At 37.4% G+C, this 20,527-nt stretch overlaps 2 protein-coding genes across 2 annotated transcripts in view; one reads left to right on the top strand and one right to left on the bottom strand.

Moving 5' to 3' along the window:
- The window catches only part of ralgps1 (Ral GEF with PH domain and SH3 binding motif 1), a 156,454-nt gene that overhangs the window by 1,001 nt on the left and 134,926 nt on the right, over positions 1–20,527 (top strand). Inside the window, exons 2-4 of the mRNA XM_036578632.1 lie at positions 8,363–8,464; positions 17,260–17,386; positions 19,410–19,514. Of these exons, the coding sequence (XP_036434525.1) occupies positions 17,330–17,386; positions 19,410–19,514 (162 nt within the window). The 5' untranslated portion in view covers positions 8,363–8,464; positions 17,260–17,329. The remainder of the gene's footprint in view (positions 1–8,362; positions 8,465–17,259; positions 17,387–19,409; positions 19,515–20,527) is intronic.
- Positions 5,344–6,135, bottom strand: si:dkey-191c17.2 (uncharacterized protein LOC100005628 homolog). Its single transcript, XM_036579717.1, has one exon. It carries the CDS (start codon positions 6,133–6,135, stop codon positions 5,344–5,346), a length of 792 nt encoding a protein of 263 aa, XP_036435610.1.

The following is a 20,527-nucleotide window of genomic DNA, read 5'->3' on the forward strand; positions in this document are numbered from 1 at the left end:
TTCCTCACATACAGATGCTGCTAATTTGCTGTCATAGGTCGCAATGTAATCGTGTTTGGGTTAATGTATTCATTATGTTATATTTGGTATTCTGTGCATTTACTATTTTTAATAATGAAGAAAAAATGCCAGTATTGTAATATTACAAAATATTCAACAATTCGTGCATATTTGTCACCCTACAAAATTAGTTTCATTTTAATACTCATCTGGCCATGTTGACTGTGATCATGACTAAACACACCGCAGACATGGATTCTATACATATTAAAAGCATCTCTTGCCAGACTCGTGGTTAAAAATGCATGTGTAGCTTACTGTAGCCTGAATTATTAAAAATGCAGCATGTCACTTTTTTTATAACTCAGTGCTGAGTAAGGCACATAAAAAAGAACCCAAAAGAAAATCTTTGAATAAATCATACAGTGGAATGTATCCCTTAGATCTGAAAGACTGTCATATGTTTATTCCTGCTTTGTAGATCTTAAAATGTGTTTTTCTCATATGTTGATTTGCATGACATTAACCTCTTATGTCTAATAGGTTTAACTTGTGCCTTAAAGTCGACCTCAGATCAAAATTTATTCTACCTTATACTTTACGTTAAACATTTTTACCTTATTTGTTCACGTTCCAGTTTATATGAAGCATGATTCATATATTCATACCACATTTGAAAAGACAAAAATCATTTTTTTTTCCACATAATCTTTAATAAAAATCTAATGACTTTTCCCTGCTTCAAAAATGTCTTCTGAATTTTGATTGCATGCTTGTGCACCAGCAGGTGGGCAAAAATAATATTAACTAATAACATCTTGAGCTTAAACCATACATTCTGTGGCTGTAAAAAGAACATTGTGTGGATTAGTGTTGGGGTGCTATCGAAATGTAAAACAGCAGTGCCGCATTCAAAAGCTGTCTTTATTTAAATTAAAAGGCTGAAGGATGCTGTCTCATATGCTACAAAGAAAACCACCGCAGTAATTACAAAGTCCGACAACCGCTTGCTCTGTCATTTCTGAAACAAAAGGGCACTTTAGTGCTTAACTCTGGATTCTAAGATGTATAAACAGATGTATGTGCTGTTACCTAAATTGTGCCAGTGGTGACAGAGGCCACGGTAGAGATATACTGTCTTTTCATAGAGTTACTGCTTATCTGAGTAAGCAGTTTCATCTCAGAGTCTGTAAAAGATTAGCAAACTTGATGTGTTAATGCTGTTGAAGTGTTCTTATGCATATGCACACAAGCATATGTAGTATGCTCCCAACATTGTGGCAAAAGTAAGGCCCTCTCATGTTAAACCACAATAAAGTATGTCCATAAAGAAATGGTTTGGTGTAGAAGAATTTAACTGGCCTGCTCAGAGCTTTGACCTTAACCGTATCCGACACGTTTGGGATGAATTGGAGTACTGAATTCAAGCTGGGCCTTATAGCCCAGCATAATGCTCTTGTGCGTAAATGTAAACATGTCTCTGGTGTGTTACAAAATCTAGTGGAAGGCTGTTAAAGCAGCAAAAGGGGGACCAGCTCCATATTAATACTTCTGCTTTTGTAATGAGATATTCATTGCTCAGGCGTCCATAAATATTTGGCCATGTAATATATCAAAAAATTATGTAATTTTCTTCATATCAACTGGAATTAGTTCCATGGTTTAATTATGTTAGCTTTAAAGACATGGTATGAGATGGAAAATTTGGGTATCACAGCACATACTGCTATCCTCTAACATCCAAATTAGCCATTGAATCACTCTTTTTGGCCATTCTTGCTAAATGTTTAACCATTAAACAGATTATAGAAGGCAGTAAAGTGATTAGGAGCATACATTGTGACCATAAGGGAAACATTGGTATGTATGTGTTTACAATGAATAGCCTAAGTGACAATTTTGTAAATAGACTTCATTTCTTGCAAATTATCCTTCAGTACTGCAGTTTTTTTCTACTGCAGCGAATAGTGTACGAGGCAAGATGCAAAGCATACTTCTATCGCATCATTCCATTTGTTTATTTTTCACATATACTTATTACAGTCAAAATGTCCCTTCATATTTTCTGTGAAGAAACTGGCTCCTTCATATTTCTTTAATCTCAGACGTCAGTATCTCTGTAGAGATTTATGCTGAGCCTAATTATTGTTTAACGCAGTCCTTTCATGCAGTGAGTGAAGGCTGAAAGCAAGGCCTTTTGGTTCATGCAGTCAAAGGCATGATTAAGATGTGGAGAAACTTGTGAAAGTGCATGCATGTGAGTTAGTGGTGCACAATATATTGTTTTTAAATGCTGTGACATCAGCCTTCACCATACTAATTTCACAGAAGAGTGCAGTATGCAAATTAGCCTCATAACCATTCACAGAGTATTTTGTTGAGTGCTATGAGGATTTGGCTATTTGGATGAATCAAGACATCCACATAATCAAACAAACATAAATTATTTGAGTAAATAAATAAACCAAAAACATGTTAGGTTCAGTAATGTGTTTTAGTGCATTAGAAGGTATATTGATATCTTAATATGTTGCAAACTAATCACCATATGTAATTTCAGGGTTCTGCAGTATTTTTCTTTGCCAAGGAGCAGTGGCATTCATGATATCAAAAATAGAGGATTACACAGAAAAAACTATGAGCACAAGCTCAATATGCATTTTTAATCTTGCTTTATTCTCTCCAGCAGTAAGATGACAATGTTTTATTCAGAAATCATAAAGACTCACTGTTTTCTCAGTCTTTCTCAAGATTGCACTGTAAAACTGAATCCAATTTCATTTATAAATAATACTAAATGAATATCACTTGATATGGGAATGCTGCAGACCGTCCAACTAAACATTTGTGCTTTCTCCTGACCTTGAAATGTAAAGAATTGGCAAATGCACTGAAGAACCCTGTATTTTGTCCGTATTGTGCAGTCTTAACCAGAATATTAAACTGCTTCCTTAATTCCCTCTCTAACTACATCATTTCCATTGCTGGTATGATAACTCCATTTGGAAAAAGTTCAAATGGGGACATTGTTTCTACTCTTTTTGTTTTTCAAATATCACTTTGCTTACGTTTATTGTCAAAAACCTGAAATTGCAGTGTGACTTTTTTTCCCAAGTGTCATTCAGTGCCTCAATAAATGTAAGTAAATTTCGAAGAAAAGCGTAACTATACTTTCCATGGCTTCTGAGAGTGATACTAAGAAATACTGAGTTCCACACTGTGTGGAGGATGCACAGGAGTGGAAGCCAAATAGCACACGTGTTTATATAATGCCTGGGGTGTAATTTGTAACTGAAAATAGGTCCCCAACATTTTTAACCACATGTAGTTCATTCACTGCTCACTGTGAATTTAGTGTTTGTCATTGGCACACCTCCAAGGAAACAGTGTAGGTAGATGATCGCTCTTCAAAGGCAGCTACATTTATTTTTTAGACACCTAAGATGCTGAAATATGCTTTATTTTGAGTTTATGGTGGAGAAAGACTGTCCCTACTTTTAACACCTACTGTGGTCTTTTGTGATGTGATGCTATAGTACTGGATGACATACATATTGTCTATAGCGGTGTACAGGTATTGATGTTGCACAATTATGTTGATGTATAGTTTTAGCAGTATTGATAGTCAAAAACTTGCAATTGCCATTGGTTGCTGGGTGCTTCAGACTTTGTTAAAGAAACAGTTAAAATACTTACAGTGAATACATAAAAGTTAGAAGTAAATATTAAGTTGTCTTTCTGGAAATGTGTTTTCTGTCTGGATTCTATGTACGGTATTGTGGAACATTTCCTTTGGTGTAATTTTAAGAGAAACAGAACTGAACAAAACTGTCAGGTTTGTAAGACTTTAATTCTTTAATCACTTTAAGCACAGAGTACTTGTTCATTTTACTTAATTACAACTTTATGCAAACTTATCATCTGATGTGATATATTTAGAAACTATTGTATTATTTGTTTTTGTACTATTCAACACTGCGATGTGGTGTACTTTTGTAAAGATATAGTGCAGAAACTTTTCGGACTGTGGCATTTTGCTGCTGGTCATGTCACAATTTGACAAAATAATTTTTTGCTCTCCATAAAAGTGAACTAATTTTGATAAGAATAAAGATGATGATAATTTGCTTTAACACAATGTCTTTAAGTGTTTACCACTAGTAGAATGGAGTAGCATAGAAAGGATTAAATAAATAAATATTCTGTCTGTCTTTATGTGATAAGTGTATTATACATTCACTGGCCACTTTAATAGAAACACCTACCTTGTATGTACACCCTGGGTATCAAAATGCAATATTTCTATGGCACCAACGGAATTACTTTAATACTACCGAGTCTAAAAAAATTAAATTTTTTAATTCCTAAGTGGTCAGTCTTAACAACATCTAGACTGGTGACCGGCTGTCAAAAATCTATATTCCATATACCTGATATCAACACCAGTGCTTATTGGATAGTCTACAATTCACTGTAGTCAGTAAATACCTGTTCTTCCAATTCACACTCATTTCTGGTTTAAGCAACACAATCTTTCGGTTTGTCGTTTTAAAGAAGATATCAGGAAAAAGTACCATTCATGAATTGGTATTGACATCAACGTATTGGTTTCAACATCAAAAAATTTTGAAGAATGTTCAGTCTTATGTCACTGCTAGGTTAATAGTGGCCCACCAACTAAAAATATCCAGGCAAGAGCAGTCTTGTGATCAGAAACTAACCACTGATAAAGGGCTAGAGGATGGCTAACACAAACTGTGCATAGCAACAGATGGGCTGTAGCACAAGCACCTAGGTGGATCAGTCTACAAAGTAGGGGTTTCTAATAAAGAAGCTGGTGAGTGTAGTTCATTGTGGCTATTTAATTATCTCACTTGTACTCCAGAAACCTTGCATCTTCTTTTGAATGTGTAAATGTCTTAATGGACAGACCAATAGAAATGGTCAAAAATTACTTGGAAGAAAATCTTACAATGGCATACAATGCTAATGTTATGCATTAGAGATCTTAGAGTGAGACTTAAGTCTAATCTGGCTGCTTTTTACCTGCAGTCTGCATTGTCTCCAAGCTTATATAAAAAAAGAGGGGAAAAACATGAATGCATTACAGTTATTTTCATTGCTACAGAGACCATGAATGTCTCAGCATTTGGTGTTCAGGGTGAGTTTTTCTGATGTGAAATGGGGCACGAAATGACACCTGTGTATTCGCATATAACCCAAACACACAGCTCACAGTAGTTCTTGTTTATAGAACATTCATAGGTGGTTTTCAGGATGAGTCTCCAGGGCAAATGCTGCTTTGTGATCTTATTATAATGTCATAATATGCTTCAGCTTGATTTAAGGCTTAATTTTAAGTTCCAGCTGTGTGCGCATCCTGTCCATCTTCTCGAGTTCTGTGCTGATGTTCAGCACATCAGCGTTCATGATCAAAACAGCAGAGGGAGCAGCATTGGGAATATTGAAGTTTGTCTCTACAACCAGGGAGCAGCCACTAGGCAATGAGTACTTCACTTTTCTGCTCCTAATCCAGCTGTCATACATCTGGATTTTGGCAGTTTCCAGAAAGCTCTCTATGCTAAGGTGCTGTATTTCGCTTGGTATTACGGAGACTGACAGAGACTGTGCAAGCTGCTTAATAATGGAGATGTGGTCTGTCAGCTCAGTGTATCTAGGTCTAGCAGAAAAAGCACATAGAGTACATGGATCCTGAACTTGACTTTGAGATTGACTTGAGGTATCAGCTGGATCTTTGCTCTGTGTTGGTTGTACTCGTTTGCTTGCAGCATTACCCTGTTTACCTGTCCTTACCAAAGGTGATGGATTGTCTAGCATTTTGTTGCCATCCTGGTCCTTTTCTGATCTTTTCATCTTATCTGATTCATTGTGATCCTGGCTCTGCTCCAGAATCAGTCTCCAGTGGCCGTCGTGCTGACTCAGCCAGGTTTGGGTAGAGGCCAGTAGAAAGCTCTCTGTGTCGTAGTAGTGCTCTGTGATGGTGGTCTTTTCCACACAGTGAGCTCTCATTTCCATCAGCTTTGTCCCTGTATTTTCCCCTAGTTCACACTGCATCTCCACTTGGGCGATTATGGTTGCTGAAGAACATTCTTCCTTCTCCAAATCTTGCTTCATTCTGCTTGATGACATCTCCTTTAATATAAGAGAGAATTTACAGTGTCTCAGTTCTGTATGTTTCTGAGTCATTTTAATTATATTGTCCAAAAAATAAGCCTGTTTACATCTGGTCTTATGAGACTATGAGACATTTACTCTTTTAAATGTGGCACTGTCATACGAAACCATCTTTGCCACAAGTCAGTTTGTGAAATTTCTGAGAGCCACCCTGATCCACTGTTAATGCTATTTTTGTAAATTGGAAGTGTATAGTAGCAACAGTGTCTAACAGCTCAGCCATGAAGTGGTAATACGTTTATATGAAAACAAGTTCATATAGGTGTAACAGTAGAGTGTCCACATATGTTTCACCTTATAGTATATGTACATGCACAGCCTGTATATGCACATGTGCACAGTGCTCTGTGTACATATGCGCAGTCCTGTGGAATCCTATGTTACTATATGCTCAAACATAGCTCTGTTACTGCTGTCTGCAGTTTATCCTGGAAAGCAGTGTATGTCCGTTTTGTTTCTTGCGCACACATTTTGTGCGTGTCCTCCATCATTAGCCTCCTGTTGTATTTTCAGCTATGGATCACATGCCTTATGATGGGCGGGGTTTTGGTGGTCAAATGTGGCTTGGAGAGACGGATGTCTTACTCTTGTATTATATCAGAAGTTTGTACAACAAGGACCAGCCAACAGTTTCAGGTCAACTCATGAAGTATTTTGAGTGATCAGAATTAAATTTGAATAGAGGTGCGCCGATCATATATTTTCATGGCTGATTCCAGTTTCTAATTTTTACAGCTAAACTGGCATTTTAAGTTCATACATGAAAGATCAGTTTGATTTGAAAGTACTACTTCAAAGGTAAGAGGTAACAAGCTGCTTTGCATAATTAAGCATAATAATGCTACGAAGTTTTGATATACAGCCGTATGCAAAAGTTTGGGCATCACTGGTCAAATTATGTTTTCTGTGAAGTGAAACTAAGTTAGCACATCCTCTATAGAGAGCACGTCTGCACATTTCAATGCACAATTACTGTTTATTTGTGTACTCTAACACATTTGGAGACAAAAATAAAGCATAAAATGTGGCTTGTGCAACAAAAGTTATGTTTTTTTTTCCCTCCTGAAATTAAACTTTTGTTCACTGTAGAGGATGTGTTAACCTATTTTCATTTAGAAAAATCAACATGTAATTTGACCAGGGTGTTCAGACCTTTAAATACAAATGTAGGTGTAGCAGCAAAATTCAGATTCTTTATGAGTATGCTTACCTGACTCACATTATTTATAAAGGAACACAGATCGGCTAAAATCAAAATAATACATTGGCCAATACTGTTGTTAGTAGAATGAATAATATTGTCCCCTAGAAATAGCATAATCAAATATATTCATGAAACCTAACAAATGATGATTATTATTCCAATATTGCACAAATTAATTTTAGTAGAACTATTTAAATGCTATCCTAATTTTTGGATTCAGTGGATTTTAAGGTCATTATTCCTCAATATGTCATATATGTCCAACACACATTTTAAGCAACACAGAGTGCACCAAAATCATGTATTTGTACTCCAACAAAATCTTACCTGTAAACTTGTGTGCCAGCTACAAATCCTTTTATAGGTTTATAAGCAAAGATGCTATCAAAATGAAAGTTTTATATGTTTTGAATGTCCTAAAGAAAATCTGTTCTTGACAAATTTTTTAAATTTGATTAAAAATAAAGCCGTTTTGTGTTTTGAGGTTTAAGAAGACATAGTCAGTCCATCCTGTAAAGGTGAGGTGTGACTGTTAGCATTCGTCACCATGGGACACACAATAAACAATCAAGTGCAAGCTTCTCATTGTCTGTTCAGTCTTTGAATATACTGAACTGTCAGTTCACGAGTTGTACTAGCAGAAACATTTAAGGTTTACCTGTTAGAAAATATAAGCAGCTGAACATGTTCCTAATTAAACTAGCAACTGTCACAGCAAACAGTGGAAGAGACCATGTCCATGTTGCATCTCAGCCAATGGACCTATTCTAGTATGGGTTATCCCAGCATGTTCGTCTGCAGTAATGTTTTCTTGGCGTTGATCACATTCTTTAAGAGATAACTTGAATGTAAAGAACGCTTACAAATCATGGTAGAAAGAATGAGTTCATTTTGTGTTTAAAGCAACAAACATTTTGAGCATTCGGCTTATTTGCTTCTGTTTTCATTCTGAATTTCTAACAGTCCTGCTGCAAGAAGCTCTCGAAGTGAAGAGACTGGCCTGATGGCCTGAGTGTGGATTACTGTGTGGATTTGAACCATGTAAAGATCAGCAGTCCATAATGGGTAAGTGTAATGCAGCAAATCTGCTACGGTTCATAAACTACACATGAATTAGATTCACTATGGCTGCACATCTTTTGTTAATTGTTATATATTGCATTGGGTTTATTGCTCATCATTACATAAGTGTTTGTGTGTGTATGTGGATTTTATGTATTCTTGATTTTTCTCACAGTTACTGTTAGCATGGCTGCAAGAGTGCAGTCAGAGTACAGCCTTCCTCTACGTGTTTTCTTGCTGTGAAACAGCATTGTGGACAGCTTCATTCCACATAAGGACACAAAAGAATACTAAAGGCCTTGTTCACAAAGGCAGGTCAAATCCAATCTTTCCACATATCTGATTTGAGCAAGATAGATTTTCTGTAGTCTGAATGACAAAAAGCCATATTGAATCTGCTTTTTTTCCCCAGTTGGATTCAAGGCACATTTGTGGGTGGTTTCAAATCTAATTCAAGTCAGATTTTTGAAGATGCAACCAGTCAGACCAGGTTTTAATTGTGGTTTTAATTTTTTAGTCATTTTTTTATCATTCGCTGCCCGGCACTTCTTGATGTCAAAACATACGACGAGAAAATCCTTGTTCTAAATTCATGAATGACCTTGCGGAAGTGGTTGCCCCTTGGACGCCTGATATACACATGTAGCAGTGCCTCATTTATTTACTGTGTTTTTCCCACCTCAAATAGATACACTAAGGTTTGATAACCCCCTCAGAATTCAAGTCACCACAATGCAGCTGCCATGCGCATCTCAAGAGGTATTGACTGCCCTAAGTGTGTCGCAAGGTGCAAGACTAGGTCGTAGAAGTCTACGGAGAAGCTCAAATGTTTTCCTCTGCATCCTAAAGTTAGCAAGACGAATGTCCTCATCTTTCTTTTCTGTTGTTGTCTGTGCCCAAATAGATATAGACATAGATATAGGTCATTTGCTCGCTTTTTCTCAGTCTGCCCTAGTCAACCTTTTTATGCCTTTTTATTAACATGTCAACCAATACGGCTTTGCAGCATAGCTCTGACCATACAAATCACGTATCAAGTATTTGGTCACTTGCAGTGTGGACAGTTTTGTTAAGAAACAAATCTGCTTTGCCCTGCAGTGTGAGCAAAGCATAAATGCATGATTGGTGATGCACCCTTGCCATTCTGTCTCCTGATTCAACTGAGGTTAGTTTCAGTGTTTTGCAGCTCTTCTCTGCTTTTGGAGTAGCACTTTTATGAGTTGAGCTTTGTTATGGTTATTAGGACACTGTTATGTTTCCTGGACAAATAATCCTTACTGACAGTGTAATTTAATCCAAGACAAGACTTCATCAGTGCGTGGAAGATTAGCCCATGGAGACACATACAGTGAATGCTGACTAATATTTCAGCCCAATTAATAATAGAGCTTCGTTATTCAATTCCTTATAATCAATCATACAATTATTTCTGACTATATTGCCTTTAAGGCTAATTGCACACTCACTGGTCACTTTATTAGGTACACCTACCATATACGTGTATTTTGTAGTTCTACTATTACATATTGTTGTGCATCTTTTTCTGTAAATAATTTCTTAGCATCCCATTACCCTGTTCATCAATGGTCAGGACCCCACAGGACCACCACTGAGCAGATCTTATTTGGGTGATGGATCATTCCTAACAGTGACACTGACACATAATAGTGGCCTGTTGGATCACACACAACAGTGTTACTTGAGCTCTGCTACACAACTGTGATGTAACAACAATTAATAGTAGATATCATAAGCTGTAATGAGTTATACAGATTTTGTTCAGCAATATTCAGTCTCAACAGTTATTATTGTGATGCCATACACTCCCATGCCAAAAATGGGCCAAGCTCAAAATGGCTAAACATTACATTATTACATAACTAACAAAAAATCATAGATCAAGTAACTAAGCAAAAAAAAGGAAAACTAAAAATGGAGGTATAAGACATCAGCCATACAATGTTTATAACATGGCTATGTCCATGTTATGAAGCACAGTTCATGTAAAGTGGAGTTTTTGAACAGCTCACTGTCACTGCTGGGCTGAGAATAGTCCACCAACCAAAAATATCCATCCAACAGCACCCTGTGGCCAGAAACTGACCACTGATGAGAGACTAGAGGATGATTAACACAAACTATGCAGCAGCAAATCGCCTCTACAAGCTGGACCAACAAAGTAGACATGTCTAATAGAATAGAGTAAGGGGACGCAGTGTCTGAAAATTCCAGCAAAACTGCTGTGTCTGATCCACTTGTACCAACACACACTACCTTGACGTTACCATGTCTGTGTTACTGCAGTGCTGAGAATCACCCAACACCCAAAGAATACCTGCTCAGTAGTGGTCCTGTGGGGGTCCTGACCAGTGATCAACAAGGTGAAAAAAAGAGAAACAGATGAACTATGGTATGTGATTGTAGAGCTAGAAAGTGCACCTATATGGTGATTGAGCCTGATAAAATGTACGAGTGCACATACAAGGTAGGTGTACCTAATAAAGCGGCCAGTCAGTGTATGAGTTGCCAGTTTACTAATTGGCAATTTTATCAGACAAATCTATCCTGTAGATGCACTTAGTAGGTAAAAATATACTTACTGTCAACCACCTTCTATGCTCTCCATCAGTGAAGCTCAGCATAGCACTGTCACCAACATAGTAGCGTGTAAACGGGAGGGGGTGCTGTGCTGGTGTGAGTGTATAAGACGAAACATTATTGCTGGGTTTTCACACACTGTGTACACTTACTGACCATTTCACTAGATACACCTACCCTGTTGGTATACATTGTAGATATACAGGCGTAACATTATGACCACCTTCTTGTTTCTATGCTCATTGTCCATTTTATCAGCTCCACTTACTATATAGGTGCACTTTGTAGTTCTACAATTACAGACTGTAGTCCATCTGTTTCTCTGTATACTTTGTTAGCCCCTCTTTACCCTGTTCTTCAGTGGTCAGGACCCCCATGGACCCTCACAGATCAGGTACTTTCTGGGTGGTGGATCATTCTCAGCGCTGCAGTAACACTGACGTGGTGGTAGTGTGTTAGTGTGTGTTGCGCTGGTCTGAGTGGATCAGACACAGCAGTGCTGCTGGAGTTTTTAAACACCTCAGTGTCACTGCTGGACTGAGAATAGTCCACCAACCAAAAAATATCCAGCCAACAGCGTCCTGTGGGCAGCGTCCTGTGACCACTGATGAAGGACTAGAGGATGACCAACACAAACTGTGCAGCAGCAGATGAGCTATCGTCTCTGACTTTACATCTACACAGTGGACTGACAAGGTAGGAGTGTCTAATAGTGGACAGTGAGTAGACACTGTGTTTAAAAACTCCAGCAGCAATGCTGTGTCTGATCCACTCGTACCAGCACAACTCACACTAACACACCACCACCACGTCAGTGTTCCTGCAGTGCTGAGAATGATCCACCACATAAATAGTACCTGCTCTGTGAGGGTCCATGGGGGTCCTGACCACTGAAGAACAGGGTAAAAGGGGGCTAACAAAGTATGCAGAGAAACAGATGGACTACAGTCTGTAATTGTGGAACTACAGTTTGGCGTCGGTCTTCTTTGGCGTCAAAGCCAAGTATGCAGTCAGGATAGGATGCATTTCTTGACTGTTACATCATTGAAAGATCCTTCAAAATTCAAAGGACTTAGCTGGTGTTTCCCATACCCATATTCTAGCACATTGCAAGTTTTAAAAACCATTTAAAATATTTTAGAAACGAGATGGTGTAGCACGATATGATACAACAACAGATTTTGTAATACATTGCAAGTATCAGTGCAATTTTTTTTTAAATGTAAGATTTAAATGTGTTGCATAGCATATGTTAGTAAGCCGCGATGTGTCTCAGTACAGCCTACTAGATTTTTCAGTTGTGCAGGACCACTAAAGAGGAGCCTTTGTATACCCATGCTAGCAAGTTCTCTTCTACCTTGGCTGAGTGCCTGCCGTTCTTAGCATGCTCAGACAAGCATTAGGTGGTAGTATACACTCTTTAAAAAATAGAGGAGCCAAAAAGGGTTCTTTTAGCGATACCATACCAGAACCACTTTTGGTTAAAAAAAAAATGTGTTTATGAATAGAAGCTTTTAGTTTTGGATTAAGGAACCTTCACATAATATAGTGGTTCTTTACCAATTTAAGAGTTCTTTCTTTGCATTATGTGGAGGTTCTGTGAACTTTTAAAAAAGTTCTTCACGCCCACAAATCTCATTTACAAAAATCATTCCTGAAACAACCATCCACTCAAAGGTTCTTTAGGAAACCATAAGTGGTTCTTCTATGACATCTTGCAAATCATTGCTTTTTGGCATGTTTATTTTTAACATATTTATTTTTTGTACATCTAATTAAATAAAGCAATGTTAGGTTTGTCTCAATTAAAGAACTGTTACTACTAGAGTGCATCTTTAGCAGTGTCCTTAGCAACAGTGGTCTACCTGAGCAGCCTTTCTCTGCAGCTCAAACCAAATGAAATGGCCTGTTTAGGATTCATGGCTGCAGCTATATCACAGTTCTTGCCACCCGGTTAGCTGAGGCTGGGATCATCAGTGCATCCTGAGATATTCTGTTGAAAGAAAGATGCATTTCTCTGCAAAAAAATGCAGACTTCGAAGGTCACAGCTCTGTAATTTAGATACAGTCGTTGTCTACCTAATATAAGCTGAAGTAACATCTTTCTGAGACAGCACAGAGTAGCAATTGTATGCTTGTTTGTGTTTTCAGTAGCTAATTCCTCTCTTCCAGGTGAGGGAAAAAGTTTCTTACATGACCCATTACATGACCACTAAATGCACCAGAATGTAAATTAGAATGACATTTTGGTAAGTTGTTTGCTTTTTTTTTTTAGAATTATCATCTTGTAAATAGTTTGCAAAGCCAATGTTAGCTGACTTGATAGCTAATGTCAAAGTTATCAGTATGTATCCTAGCTGCTATAGAATGTTTTTCCCTTGTATTTTCACTCTCAAGAAAAAAGGTAAGATTGGTGTGCAGAAAATATTAATACCTGCACACAACTGGTTCATCCACTAATCAAGTTTGCTGGCACCCTCAAAATCTAATGTGATTCTTACCCATTCTTGCCTGCTTGAACCACACACCATGCCAGCGTAGCAGCCAGGCTTCGCTACTAACATTACTTTTATCTGTGTCAGCATTATATTATTAGCTATTTTCTCTATAAGTCTACAAGTCAGCTGAAACCAATTTAAAGCCAAAACAGAGGCCACGACACAGGTTAAAAATCCAAAAGGACTGTTGTGGAAAAAAATCAGCTAGATTTTGTGCGCAAGCTATCAACTGGATGTTCTATTGCTTCCTGTGTTTTGCTGCTTGTGATTGCTAACGTCTTTTTTTACTGCAGCACACTTGCAGCTCATTCATCGCTTGCCTGTTCGCGTCTACAAGCAGCCAATAGCGTCCAAGCCTGCCCCACTCAGCCAGCCATAGTACCCGCTTGCGATGACTGGGGTGCCTCAAAATGAATCCCTCCTGCAAAACATTTACCAGATCACGTGGGACCTGCGGGTGAACCTGCCTTGTGCAGACCTCTAGCCTATATCATTTTAGTTGTAGACTAGATTTTTGTGAACATGCAGATACAGTGTGTCCTTTCATATCTATACAATCTATTGTTAGTTAGTAAATTAAGCTAGGTGGCAAGCAAGATGAGCAAATTACATTTTTTCAGATGCTCTAATCCACAGTGTCTTACAAAATGTGCAAACAAAGGAAGTCAAACCAATGAGAAGTACTTTGAAAACTGTGATCTAAAAGATAAGAGGCCTGTCATGACTTGATCTCATTAAAAAAAAAAATGATATCAGGAACAATTAGGTGCAGTTTTTAAGTAAACATCAGAAACAACAACAGAAACAGGATTCAGGAAAGATTTAAAAAAATGAGTGTACATGAGTGTAAAAAGTTGTTACTCTATTATCTGAAGATCTGAGTAAGGAACAAAGTAACAGTTTTGCTACTGGTCATAGACACAGCAGGTTAGTATGTTATTTTTTGCTGATTTTTACGAACATCTCTGTAGATGATCACTTCAAAAAAGGTTTTTGAAGCTACTTTTTACTTGGTGAATATGGAAATGTAGATTTATTGGCCGTATTAATGGAGTCTAATAGATTTAATGAACAAGACAGTAATCAAAGCAGTCAGGCGCACATTGAGATAAGAGGAGGCAGGAGAAGAGAGCTCCAATAATGTTTAGGATGAGGTATATCAGAGATAAAAACAAACTGTTAAATCTTTTTTCAGTGTTTTAGATTTAGTTTTAATACCCTATACAGTAGGCAGCCTAGTCTTTGTTTTCAAGACTATATCGTGGTCCTTTTCTGTTGATGAATGGGGCAGTGGATGGTTGGTGAATTAGGCCTAGCTTGGACTAAAGTCAGTTAATGAAGCAAGCAGTTAGTCAGTACTGAAGATATACACAATATAAACAAATTGTGACAAAGTGACCTATCACATCAATAATGAATATCATCATATTGCTGACCCTTACCTATTTGTAAACGCATGTGCAAGGTACACTTGAAAAACGGGAAACTGAAGTGTAAATTATGTGCTAGTTATAAGGGGTATATCTCGCTGTTTCTCAGAGAGATGCACTTGTAATTAAACTAAGCAAGTTAATGAATGAGGACTGCAATAAGACAAGACTTCTTCTATTCATAGCGCCCAGACAGATTTCTTGCTAGGTTTCTGGGTCTGTAGTACAAGGACTCTCCCTGTGTGACTCTTATTACGGCACTCTCTACAGAGTTCAGCAAAAAAAAAAATTCCTCTATTACAGTGCTGAGGTGGCTGTTTCAGATCTGGAGTGAGATACAGTCGGTCATCGTTTTCCTGCCTGTCTCCCCCACTGGCTCTGGTTAGAAGGAGCATTACGAGTAACAAGGGGCAATTTAGAGGACAAAAGCTGTAGAAATCCCATCTGCGTCATGTTAGGCTGCATTCTACCATGCCAAAATTTGGCTGCATTTTCTGCATTTCTGTGTAATTACCAAACAAATAGCCATTAATGTTTTACATCCCCAGCAGAGAATGGCAGTTCAATAGGTATGACACAAGTGCTGGAAATGAGACGTGGCTTATGGGAATGAGAATTGGCAGATTTGCAAAATGTAGGGCAGATACATTAGGATGCAGGAGTCGTGATGAGAGAGGAAGGAGTCTTCACTGCTGTAGAAGCCTTCCCTCTGCTGGTCAAGTTGAGGATTACACATAGTCAAGAATTTTTGAGGAAAGGAATTTCACTAAGCAGAGTAACAGTAATCTGACTGATTTCTAGAACTGTCTTGGCCTTAACTTTAAGCAGTCATAAACTGACTCATAGTTAGTAGTTATTAGTAGTGTTAGGATAGCTTAATCCACATGGATGTGGTATTTGGTGTAGGCCTGCATAGATGAAAGGATGCATATAAAGCACAACCATAAATTTATTTTTGCTGAGTTGAGCCAAAAGTAATTTGATGAAGTCAAACTATGGTGACTAATAAATATGGGATGTAAAAATGCATTATGATGCATGGCTTTGAAGGTGCCAATTCAACTGCATCAATTTTGAAATACTGTAATCATTTCTAGTAATATTCAACAAAGAATGTCCTCATTTTTTGGTCAAAATAAAATTCTGGGTGTAATTTCAAACATGTAAAGCCAGAAAAGGCTTGATTTGTTTTTATTGTCTATGTCTATATTGTCTAACTTGCAACTTGGCCCATATGAAAATTTTGTGGCTGATACTAATTTTAAGGGTCTAAAATGATCACATGTATTGATGTTATAAATATCAGCCAATATAATATTATGTTTTAAGTTTTCATTTTATACAATATAAATGTGTATGTTTTAGTTAAACCATGCTTTGCTGACAGATTATTGTCAATACTAATTGTCATGCCTTAAACTTGAATAAACCACATAAACTCTCAGTATTAACTTATAATCTCACAGCTGTACAAGGGTTCAGAACTGTTGTTATGGAGGATCTGTGTCCAGCACAATTTGGTAGTTTTCCTGCTCAAACACACCTACTAAACCTGGCAATTAGCAGATAAATTAAAACAAGTGTGTTTGAGCATGTAAATAACCAGGCTGTGCTGCCCTCCAAGACTGCAGTTGTGCACTGCTGCTATGATATATTTAGAAAGGGGGCAACAAATTCTGGGTTCCCCAGTGTTTGAGCCATCAGAGGTTTTGCCCTGTCAACAAGAGATCTCACCACGGGTTGTCAGTATCAGCTGTTCTTATTGGCTAACTGTTATATAGTCATATGCTAAAGTTTGAGCACCACTGTTCAATTACAGTCTTTTCTAAGTGAAAATAAGTACACATTCCCTACAGAGAACACACATTGCATACAGAGTTACTGTTTATTTGCTGAATTTAACACATCGAAAAAAGTAATGGCACCTTTTATATTTTATGTTACATTTTTTCGAATGTGCTAAGCTCTGCAAGTAGGAATTGTGTGCTAAAATGTGCAGAAAAATTTCATATTTAGCTTTCTTCTTTGTACGTATGAACTTACTTTCACTTAGAGAATCAACAAAATGTGTAATTTGACTGTTCAGACTTTGGTGTAGGACTGTGCAAATATTGCATATATTTTTAAAAATAATTCTGAATCATACCAAACTAATTTGAGTTGAATTAAATAGAATTTTGTTGAAATTTGAGATTTCGTATTGCACTGAATTGTTTCATTCAAAAACAAAACTGAATCGTTGTAAGGTCAGAGAGATGTTTGTATTTTGCAGGGATGGCTGCGAGGTTGTGTGTGGCAGTGAGCAGCTGAGGTCTGCTTGGTCTCCTCATCTGGCTGAGAGCATGTACAGGAGGAATGGGCTCCCTGCCAGTGTCAGCATCACCTCCGCCACTACCCAGGTATTACATACACACACACACACACACTTTTGTCTGCTAGGCACATAGTTTCAATTAGTTTCATCAGGGTGTTTGGACATTGTGATTAAGCAGACAGTACGTTAGTATGGAAGTTACCAGAACATGAAACGTTTTAATGAATAAAGTCTGTAATTTTCAGTGTGTCATTGGTCAGAATTTTTTAATTGTGCACAGTTAGGGCACAATATGAATCACAGTTTTTTTGTCTTATTTTGAAACCATATAACAGTATGATATGCATGTGTAAAAGCTCAAAACAGGAGCTACTGAAAAAGTGCATAAAGAGCCTGCAAGTTGCACGCAAAGTCACTTTTTTCATAGTCGTGTCTGTGCATATATATGTAATGTTGTCTGTGCATACATGTAATACTAACTCTCTTGCTTTCCTATATCTTCCCTTAAACTGCTGATCAACTCTATATCTCAAAAACTCTTCGAACCTTCTCCTTACCCTCAGTGACCTCAAAGAGACTGTATTTTTGGAAATTCTCCATAGATGGCTATTTATCATGACTTTAAGGCATATTGGCAGTTATTTTACTTTGCTCCCAGAGTGTGCTGCATTAGTATGACTAAGACGGCAGCTCTCATGGGCAGAAGCTTATCAGTCCTGACAGCTGGAGAAGTATTCTCATTGCACCTTTCACATTTCGTTTCACATCTCATCAGTTGAGTGTACACACACACAACTTGCACAGTCTCTAAGGCTAAAGCTATTGCAGCTATGACTCTGAAGCAGTTCTAAATGAACTCACACAAGTCCTCATGTTTATATTCATATGTAAATTGCACATACTGAAGTGTTTTAAGAATGTTTCAGCTCTGCTTCTTATACACTTAAGTTCATACATGTTAGGACTGCGAATCACAGGTACTCCTACTTATGCATGAGAGATCAGTAAGTCCAATATGGAATAAAGAGCGTGCATCATTAATAGACTTTCCTATGAGCTCTGTTGAGCTGATATGAATGCCTGAAAAGTGAAGGTGCTGAATGAATGAATCCTATTAATGAAGGACGCGCGCAAAGAAATTAATAGCTTTAATTTTGAGCTCAGATAATGCAGAGAGCTTCAAAGGCTCTGAGTCAAGATAACGTGCTGGCGAGAAAATTATTTCATGGTGACTGTATCTTTTCTCCTTATGCGAAGTCTATTTTTAATCTTGGATGTGAGATCCAAAAATGGATTCAATTATATTACTGGAAGGACTTCACTAAATGGATTGGCACTTCATGGTGGTCAATAAAATCATAAAAGCGCTGTGCTTACATAGCCGTGCATTTATATTCTGTGTTACGTGATCAGACGTAACAGTAATTCAGTTAGACAACAGCAGTTAAGCTGATTAAGCGTTCACTGTTGAAGTTGAATTGTTTCGAATTTTTGGATCATGAACATTTAGGACAAAATATAAATCATGGATTCATATTATGTCCTAATTTAAAACCTTCCAATCTCATGATGTGCACAGATGAAGGTTCAAAACAGGAGCTAGTCTGTTTAAAAAGAAATATATTTTTTGGTCAGATTTCAAAGAAGTTTCTTTATGCACTGACATCACACACAGGATCAAAAAGGTACAACTCGTTGATTGCCTCAAATGCAAGATCAACATTGTACTGATGATGATATGATGACAATAGTGTTTAACTCATGAACATCCTCAGAAAACACGTCCTTCACCAAGTTTTGACTGAGTTCTCTCTGAATGCTCTTTCAGCTTACTCACAGTCATCAGTTTCATTCACTCTAGGAAAGCGTGCAAAGCACAACCAATGTTTGAGAATGTTCCTCTGTTTGATTACACATTCTCACCAGAGAGGTCTCTGAATCTCCAAATCTTACATAGTGTAGCTTTCAACAACAAACCTATCCTGTCTTATCCACATATTCAAGATGCTGACCTTGCTGGGTCAGCTTTAAGAAAATTAAGAGCAGTGAAATCTACTACTTTATATTGTATTGTCTCATTTTTAAATATTGTGTGTCTGTGTTTGCAGGACAGCAGTAGTTCTGAGTCTCTGGATGGGCGGAGTTTGGACTCTGCTAAGAGCTATGACGCGGTGGTGTTTGACGTGCTCAAAGTGACACCTGAGGAGTTCGCTGTGAGTGTTTGGATGTGTGGCAGAACTTTAGTTCTTCACTTAGTAACATCTGAGGAACATCTCCAGAATTATTGGAACCTTTGGTAAAAATGAGCAAAAAATGGCTATGAAAAAGTTTCTTTGCTTTTAAGCTTCAAATTTAATATCTAACCTTTCAATGAAGTACAACATTAAAAAAAAATATTATTATTAGCGATGTGCCATTGTAGTAATATGGTTGTTTTTATGCAGCACTTTATTTATATAGAACTTTTCATACAAAAAAGTGCTATATATACATTTAAAATACTTATTTTAAAACTTATTTTAATGCTTTTATTTCAAAATAAAATAAGTAAAAAAACTTTACAGTGCAGTGTTCAGAAAACAATGGGGAAAAGAAGCAAAAGATAAAATGTTTCCAAAATAAAAAGCTTTATATGTATCTAGTAATTTTCAAACCAGTCCTCAGTGTCCCTCAGATAACATTTTTGATTGATCCCAACTTTCAATGCAGGAATAGAGGAATAGAGCGAAATGTGAACCGTCTGGGAGTCCCTGAGGACCAATGCGAGAACCACTGATATATACCATATGTCTGATATATACCATCACTGCATTTAGTACCATCTCTGTACTCACACCACTGAGCCTACAAAACTAGATGAGGTGAGATGACATACATAAAGGGATCTGAGACCCTTCTTCCATATCTCCCTAGATCATTCAGGATCTTTGATCTTCACTTGTGGAATTTCCTCTTCAGCTCACAGGGGAGCTGGATAGCCACTGCACAAGGCTATCATGACCCACGACTCAAAACCTTCACCCACTCTTAAGCTCCTGGTCGAAGCATTCAGATTTGCATGTTAAATCTCCTAGTTTGATGGTGTTCATGGTCTAAATATCCTTTTATCCTAAATATTCCTAGAGCAGAACAACAGTCCCACAGTATTACAGATCCACCACCACATTTCATACTAGTATAAGGTTACTTTCTGCATGACACTTTTTTTTGTCAGTTCGCAATTGTT

Source organism: Colossoma macropomum, unplaced genomic scaffold (assembly GCF_904425465.1).
Source record: "Colossoma macropomum unplaced genomic scaffold, Colossoma_macropomum, whole genome shotgun sequence".
Lineage (NCBI taxonomy): Eukaryota > Metazoa > Chordata > Actinopteri > Characiformes > Serrasalmidae > Colossoma > Colossoma macropomum.

Bases quoted from the DNA above. Each gene is read 5' to 3' on its own strand.
- si:dkey-191c17.2 (XM_036579717.1), bottom strand. From the start codon at position 6,135: ATGAAGCAAGATTTGGAGAAGGAAGAATGTTCTTCAGCAACCATAATC.